Source organism: Eufriesea mexicana, unplaced genomic scaffold (assembly GCF_001483705.2).
Source record: "Eufriesea mexicana isolate 0111107269 unplaced genomic scaffold, ASM148370v2 scaffold12005, whole genome shotgun sequence".
Classification (NCBI taxonomy): Eukaryota; Metazoa; Arthropoda; class Insecta; order Hymenoptera; family Apidae; genus Eufriesea; species Eufriesea mexicana.
This window is the reverse complement of record NW_016919598.1, coordinates 7,689-16,516: the sequence shown is the minus strand read 5'-3', so window position 1 is coordinate 16,516 and position 8,828 is coordinate 7,689. Positions and strand designations below refer to the sequence as shown.

The 8,828-nt window shown below is 40.3% G+C and overlaps 1 protein-coding gene across 6 annotated transcripts in view; it reads left to right on the top strand.

Annotated features, from left to right (window-relative positions):
• The window catches only part of babo (TGF-beta receptor type-1 babo), an 80,853-nt gene extending 73,466 nt beyond the window's left edge, over positions 1–7,387 (top strand). For 5 of the 6 annotated variants that reach the window (XM_017908663.1, XM_017908662.1, XM_017908659.1 and 2 more), the window contains 4 exons: positions 571–804; positions 3,707–4,047; positions 5,583–5,822; positions 6,720–7,387. In XM_017908663.1, the coding sequence (XP_017764152.1) occupies positions 571–804; positions 3,707–4,047; positions 5,583–5,822; positions 6,720–6,842 (938 nt within the window). In that variant the 3' untranslated portion in view covers positions 6,843–7,387. The remainder of the gene's footprint in view (positions 1–570; positions 805–3,706; positions 4,048–5,582; positions 5,823–6,719) is intronic. The other variant, XM_017908660.1, reaches the window with a different exon arrangement.
• The last annotated feature ends 1,441 nt before the right edge of the window (positions 7,388–8,828 follow it).

The following is an 8,828-nucleotide window of genomic DNA, read 5'->3' as shown; positions in this document are numbered from 1 at the left end:
AGACTTTTCGTTCTTGTTATCGTATTTAATTTAGGCGACACCGGTCTTTGCTTGGTCAGTGCTTTAAGGAAAAGAATATAATACTTAAAATATTAATATAATTTATTAAAATAAAGTAAACAAAGATTTGTTTGTACATTCGGCGAGCGGTCCTACCTGCGAGCGGCCCGGAAGGGCCCGCTTGACGGCTAACTGTGGCGTGAACGGAATGGCTCGTAAAATCGACGCTGGATTTTTCGTTCAGGCCCCGTCGGGCCTAAGAAAGGACCCACATGACGACCAACTGTAGCCTAACTGTGAACGGAATGGCACGTAAAACCGGCGTGGCGTTTAACGTGTTAACTCTGCGATAATTTCATCCTAGGAAATTCATACTACGATGACTAAAATTGTCACGTGTCAACTGTGATCCAACGATACCGTCGAAAAGCAAAAATCTAACTATCCTCTGATCACGTGGAGTCTCTGTCGAGACTCGTTCATGCAAGGCACGCGACGTTAGCATCGCGCACACGAGTCATCTTCAACCATACTGAAATTCGTGTTCTTCAATGCCCATCCTCTCCCAAGTAGGCCTGCCGCTCCTGGTACAGCGGAGCATAGCCCGCCAGATTCAGCTGGTGGAGACTATCGGAAAGGGTCGCTTTGGCGAGGTCTGGCGTGGTCGTTGGAGGGGTGAGAACGTCGCCGTGAAGATCTTCAGCTCGCGCGAGGAGAGGTCTTGGTTCAGGGAGGCCGAAATTTATCAGACGGTGATGCTCAGGCACGACAATATCCTAGGGTTCATCGCTGCCGATAACAAAGGTACGTGTAAAGCTACACAGATGCGTTACTTCCTCGCTGAATCGAATTCCGAAGGGCCAGCCGATTCGAACGAACGTATGAAGTATCTTCGAGAGAGACTTGCCGAGCATTCGCGAGAAGATGGCTAGCAGTATAGCACAGGAATAAGACGAACTATATTCGCTCCTGACTTCACCTTCCATGCTCTCGAAATGGCTACTTTTAGGTCCTTGTAATATATCATGTATTAATAATTCGTACCTCTATATTTATGCGCTCTATTCGGATCTTGATTTCAGCTAATGACGAAAATTGTTACACTCTATTTATACGATAGACTCTTGAAAGGTGAATTTATTCATCGTCTCTGTCAAGCTTTGGCATTTGATTGGATGAAGCTTCCAGTCGATAATGAAAAGTCTCCTGTCCTATTTTTATGCTTTTTCCATGGAAGGTGATTTTATCGCGACATTATCTGTCTTTATTTCTTTGCCTAGCCATCTTCTGGTAGATGATCGGAATATAGGTGTCTATTACGCGAGACATCGACAGTGTTGTTTTCAGTATACCTGATAGATCGCTGGTCACGAGACTAAACTGCTGTTCAGAGGTTTGGTATCGCGTGTCAGTTGCTGTCGAGGCTATTGGGTTTATGACGCGGCCTCTGAGAAAGCTGTTTTTCGGAAATTTTTACGAGAGCTACAATTCGACCTAGAAGTTAGGGTTCGAGGAATTATTTTATGGACACGGAAGGTGTACGTTTCTCTGGGCCATATAAATCGCCAGGACCTGGCGTCTGCACACTCGATAACGACAGACGTGTCATAAACCCGTGGCATAGCGTATAGACAGTTCGTGGAGTCGGATTTGGTCCCTTTGTTGACTCAAGCCACCATCTTGTTCATCCCACAATTATCAGCATGGGCGAGATGCTTGGGTTCTTATCCTTAGTTAGGGCTACCTAAGTCTCGAGACTACAGATTTGAATCAGAAATTGCAAATTTTTTGTTACATTATGTATTCAGAATTTTTAAGAGAGGTATCTAGATACCTCTAAATTGCAAATTTTGAGGACATCAGAAATTTAAATATTATAATATTGTATATTATTTTTGTCGCGGATGTTCGAGGAACGAAGATAAGAATATTTCGTACAAGATGTTTTTGGTTTAAAATCATGCTTCAAGAATAGTGGGAAAGTTTTATCGGGTTTCCGGCCGGGACACCCCGTAGAATAGCCTTTTGTACTGGCGGATGTCCTGAATAATACTCATAAGTACAATGGAAACTGTGTTGAGCGTAGTGTGGCCCATTTTAAGTTATAAATACCGAATCGAATAAGAATACGACGTGTCCTGGTTCGATAGATTTTCCGAGGGACATAGGGGGTAATAAACTTGGCGAAAGTATCGATAGTGTATCGTTTAATGCGAGGTCGAACGTCGGGACAACTTGTACGCTGAACCCTACATGAATCATTTGGTAGATCACTGGAAACGTTACGTTAATTGCTTATAAATTATCTTTAATTGCTATATCAACTGCATGGGTCATCTCACGCGTCCCTTTTTCGAGTACTTATCGTTAAAGACCTCGCGATTACCATTTTTCACCCTCTCATTTTCTTTAATTCCAATCAGGTTCTGCCTATACGTTATTTCCTATTTAACCCATTTGCATCGTGATTCTACTTAACACTAAACGTACCGGTACTTTACGTGTACCTATTCTTACCACAAGGGGTGAAATGACCCCTCGTGATACATAAGGCATGCAAAGAATTTTTCTCGGTAAAAAATAAATTAAGAGAAAAACGGAAAGCGAGAAATTAAATAATCAAATAATATAAGAATTTATAGAAAGTCAGATGAAAGTCAGAAAGAAATAACAATAAATGTATTATTATACAGTAAATTTTGAAAAGGATCATTTAAACCCGCTTGGTACGTTTAGTGTTAAGGTACCGTGTTCAGGCATCAGCAACGTTCAAGTGACGACTGGCCTGTATCAGCACTTATGCTCATAATGGCAGTTAAAAAGATTTTCACGACAAAAGTAAAACTTGTTAAGAATACAATGGACCGATATAGGTGAGATGCTCACGAAAGGGATCAAACGTGATCTGTGGCATACGAAGAATATTCGGCAATTGGTAATGCAAAAATGTCAGCTTTATTTAATTACTATTGACGACAGTCGTGGCTCGCGGAATATTCCGCGCTTGGATGCAAATGGGTTAACATTAGAATTACCAGATTATTGACCCCTTGCACTCGGCAATTTTTTTCGTCACAGAAAAATAATAATTCGAAGACTTTCTACCATAAAATCGACGATATTTTTAAAATGGTAAATAAGAAATCGTATACGAATTAACCCTTATCGGTCGTCAGTCACCTTTCACGTGACAACAGTACTCTATCGCTGTGGTTGTGCGTCACGTGGCTTGCGACAAGACGGAAATCTTTCGCATATTTACCGAAACCAGTTACAACCTAGCGAGAATCACGTATGAAAAGCTAGCGTCCGATAAGGGTTACGACGTAGAATTATTTTACTTCGACATTCTACACGCATCGTTGGGTAATTTCGAATTCGATATATTAATTAACGCTACGTCTAATCGGGATTCTTTTGCCCGTGATACCGACGTGGTACCATTTGCCCATGATACCACGTGGTGCCACCAGATGGCATAGCGTTAACATCCATCTTTAGAATCTGATTAAATGGCGACTGGGGGTCGCCTCTCGAGTGCAGAGGGTTAGAATAACTTTCTCGAAAATGATTTTCATTAATGAAAAACCCAAGTTATTTACCAAAGATTCAATCTTCAATCAAGAAACGTAAAGGGGGGATTAGAATGAAAGTTGTTCGACGTAGTGGAATTTATAGTAATCCTAGATACAACTTGCGTCCCCAGATAATGGCACGTGGACCCAGCTGTGGCTGATCACGGATTATCACGAGAAGGGCTCCCTGTTCGATTATCTGAACAGATCGACCGTGGACACGAACGGTATGATTAGGATGGCCCTGTCGATCGCCACCGGGCTGGCGCATCTTCACATGGACATCGTCGGCACGCAAGGGAAACCAGCCATCGCTCACAGGGATCTCAAGTCGAAAAATATCCTCGTGAAGACGAATGGTACATGCGCGATCGGTGATCTTGGATTGGCCGTCAGGCATGACGTAATAACAGACACCGTCGATATCCAGCTGAATAATCGGGTCGGCACTAAGCGGTACATGGCACCCGAGGTAATTTATAAATAAAGAAAGATTAAAGAAAGCTTCATCTCGTGCTTTCTGCATGCATCCTGATCATTCCCAGGTGGGAATCTTCTTTTATCATTGAGAGAACAGAAATATCGTTTTAATCATTAGTAGAGAGTACACGTTGATTAACTCCTTGGGGTACGCTGGGATTAACACTGAACGTACCAAGCGGGGTAAAGTGACCCTTTTAAAAATTTACTTTATAAATCGTACATTCATTGTTATTTGAAGGGTCATTTGACCCCCTATGTTAGGAATAGGTGTGTGTAAAATATTGGTACGTTTAGCGTTAAAAGTGTCTCACCTTTTTGACGCACCGTAATGCATGCTGGGACATTTTCAGTCCCACCTCGAAATATTGCAATAGCTGTATGTGCATAGATTTATATTTCGTCCTATTGATGTAAAGCAGTTGGTAATACCTTCAACAAATGTTATAAATGTATTCGCTCGTGTTGACAACATTCAATGTGTCAGTACAGGTTCATCAATTGTTGCAAGCGGAAGGTTTATTGCGACAATCTTTTTTCTCTGGTTTTATGCTTTTACATTACGTGATTCCTCTATTAGTAAAAATATACCAATTTTGTTTCATTTAAAACGCAATAAAATTTCTATGCAACATGAGTCTATTCTATTATCTGAAATCCTGTGCCGCAAAGAGTTAAACCGAGGAATTAACCCTCGCTCTGTAACGTCAGATGATGTACAAGTTGCATACTCCTGTATCTATATGCATTTATATTTGTCAAGCTTTATTTTGTATACTTCACGATATATTGTTATACTAAATCATCATATGCATTATGAAAGTGGTTCAAGTAAAAATTTAAAAGAAACGAATTTTTCTTAAAAGTCTATTCAGGATTGTAACTCGAGATTATAGTTGCGTTATAATTAATCTTTCAATTTATATAAACTCGAAACGAGCTATATCTGACTTGAGCCACTTTCGTAATCACCGACACATACCACTGTACTAGTACTGAATAATTTATTCATCGCAACTATTAATTCTGATTTTTAATTCTCAGTCCAACGTGACAAATTAGCATATCGTGTTATAGAGTAATCGATAATCTCAGTTTTCCATAATCCTGCATTTGTATATAGACATTTGTTGACTTGGTGCTTCTGTTAATCAATGTTTCTTAGATATCCTTTGCTTCCGATACACTCGCATTTACACCATCACTTTCTCCGGACGGTTTTCCAAAGAATAAGAATGTATAATCGAATCTCAAATTTGAGATTCCTCAAATTTTTCAATTCTGAGATTTCAGGCTGCGCCTGAAAAAGGACCGTGCAATTTCGAGAATTGAAAGGGCACGACATTTTAAGAAACACCATTCATCATTGAAACGGGACGAATTAATATCGCCATGAGACATGTTAAAGCATATGGTAGAAAGAAAGATAGAAAAGTGAACTCGCGATGCCGGTGCCCGGGCTTTTCCCTCCGGAGAAAGTTCCTCCTCGAGAGTGCGGCTCCTGAGAATTGTTGCTTCTGCTTTCAGGTTCTCGAAGAGACGATAAACATGAACCACTTTGATTCCTTCAAGAGGGCTGACGTGTACGCTCTCGGGTTGATCCTCTGGGAGATCGCGAGGCGATGCAACGTCGGCGGAATTCACGACGAATATCAGCTGCCGTTTTACGACTTGGTGCCTTCCGATCCGACGATCGAAGAGATGCGTAAAGTTGTGTGCACCGACAGACAGAGGCCGTCGATACCGAATCGGTGGCAGTCGATCGAGGTACGCGTGAACCTCTGGCAGAGAACAGTTCTTGGCTAGGGTGACTGGGGTCTAGCTTAAGCTTTATGTCGACAGTTCGCTGTTTATATTCAGGCTGTTCCATACAACTGGGACAAGATATGGATTCAGATATGGTAGGATGTAGGAAGAATTTCATTAGGCAAGATAAAGTGGTTTTGAATGGTGTATTAGTGGATGTACGTGAAAGGGGTTGCTTTGCTGGGGGAGTCGTTTTGAAGATTTCAGGGATAGTTTTATTTTATTAGACAGGCTACGTTTTTTTTAGCAGAGCAATTGATGGGTTGCTGGTATTCTGTGTTAGGAGGCATTGAGGTACTTGGGGTTGGAAGTGATCAGTTTGAAAGATATTTTAGGGTTTAATCTTGTGAAATATGTATGGCAAGGAACGTGGAAATGTAATGTCAGCAATCTGATCAATATTTAACGATTCCGAAATAAATCTTGCTCCTGGTAATCATGCAGAGTGTAGCTATTTAGGTGACAGGTGTATGCCTACTGATCTAAATAATTAGATATAGATATCTAATTAGAATAATTAGAATAATTGCTAATTACTTTGGAGACTTTTGTACTGATTATAATTCTATTTTATTAATGAAGATTAATTTCCTAATATTAAATCTGATTTAGCTAGTTGTTAGTATTAATGGTATTAATACTAACTACTTTGAAATACTCATACTCATACTCGTACTTTGAATAATCATAATCTGCTTTGCGATAATAAAAATGGAGTATTATAGGATCGCTATAGCAAAAGTATTTTATAATGGTACTTACGAATGAAGCTGGAATTATTTTACATATTTCATGATAATCGTCGACAGCTTTACGCAATCTGTGATCAACGTGCCAACGTTTAACCTTCTTTTCCAGGCGTTACAAGTGATGTCGAAGGTGATGAAGGAGTGTTGGTACCACAACGCGGCAGCTAGGCTAACCGCGCTTAGGATTAAAAAATCTCTCGCAAACTACGGCGCGATGGAGGACCTGAAGTGAAAAGAGGTGAATCAGCAACCGATCGTCGTCGAAACGACCGGGAAAATGGAAGTGCTCGAAACACACATGGACACTCACTTTAATTGTAACACTTTTATCGCAATAAAACTTTTAAGTGCCGTGTTACTGCGCGCGAGAAAGAGAACGAGAGCGTGGAAGAGAGAAAGAGCGAAAAAGGAGAGATAGATAGAGTGAATGAACGAGTGCGAAAGAGACAGTGAGAAAGGGAGAGAAAGATGTAAGACGCTCGGTCGAAATGAGAAATTCTAATAGTTGAAGCAGAGAGCCTAACGAAAGACTGGTTAAAAAAAAAAGAAAAAAAGAAAAAAAGAAATAAATAAAATCGAGACGACGTTCCTTTAATCGCGTTGACTTGGTCGTGTCGTACTCTAATTTCGAGTATCAGCTTGTACGCGTGAGATAGCAGGATTAGTCTATGTAAAAGAGAGGTCATAGTCAGACAACTCGAAGGATGTTCCTTTTTTCTCTTCTTTCTTTTTCGAAAAGAGAAAGAAGGGAGGAAGGGAAACACGTTAACGAGCATTGATTGACAGGAACACGAACAGGGTCGGCGATGAACGTCCAAACGATGGAATATCGTGGCGTTTTGCCTGGACGATCGATCGATCGATCGATCGATCGGGAGAAAGGGATAAATAAACACGCGCAACGTGTTCGGTTAATCGAATACGATATCATGCCTGGTCACACACATCACACACCTCTGCTGTATATTTATTAATAGTAACGATAAGATAATGAAGTATATAAATTTATTATATAGCGACGTTTATTGAGTAATATTAATGAATATTAATAAATTTGTATATTAATATATACACACGTATAATTATGTATATTCGTTATCGGGCCATCCGATTCGATTAACCGAACTAATTTGTTTATCGACTGGTTCATAATCGGGAACCATTTCAGCTAGACGATATAGTAATTAATTATCGTGTTTGATCGATCGATCGATCGACGACCATTCCCGCGAGGTGGACTTTCCTCGTCACGCGAATTTTCGTTGTGTACGATCCGAACGACTTCACGAAAAAGAAGAAAATGGCCTGCGTGTCGGAACAAATTTTTCTACATTTTTACTCTATTCCTTGTTCATTTTTCTTTCTTTTTTTTTTCTGCCTTTTGAATTCGTACGTCGTGTTGTATAGATTGAATAGCCTGTTTTGTCGGTGCGATTATGTTTCTTTCTTTTTTTTTTTCTTTTTTTTTTTTCTTCTTTTTTTGGGAGCATATACCATACACAACGTGTTACAAGAGAAATGCATATCCTTGTTTCTCGTTTTTGCGATTAAACAGAGTCGAGTATCTGCGTCGATTCTGCACGTGTATACAGGGTAGCTAGAAAGAGCCGAACAATTTATGGTTATCGAATAGAAACGACCACACATAGTTCAAGTATACGTGGTTCTGTTTTTCTTCATAAGAGAAACTAAGATGAACGCGGACGTTAATACCAAAAGAAAAAGATAAAGTAATAGCACTTTTCCTACTGCAACTTTTTAACCAACCTTTTTCTCCTTTGTCGAGCCGAAACAAGTAATATTTTCCACGTATGCTCTATTTCGGAACGCTAACTTTCTAACTCTTCTCAAGGTTTTTACAACGAACGACTTTTTCCATCATGACTTCCGGTTTGGTTCGTTAACCGCATATTACACACACACATGTACACGTGCACACGTACACGTACACCCATACGAACACACCCGCATACACGAACACACGTATTCTTAGCGTTAGACATACCCAGATGTTTTGCTCAAGACGAAATATTTTTGCGTATTAATCGTGATACGCGAGCTGAAGGCGGTGCGTCATGATACGCGGGACTTTCGAAGCGTGTTTCCTTTGTAACACAGGAAGGCTGAAATTGAAGGGTGCTAAGCTCAAGAATGAATGTATCGTTTACGCGTGAAAGGGACAGACTGAGCAATTGAGGAACGTGAGATAGAGAATGGA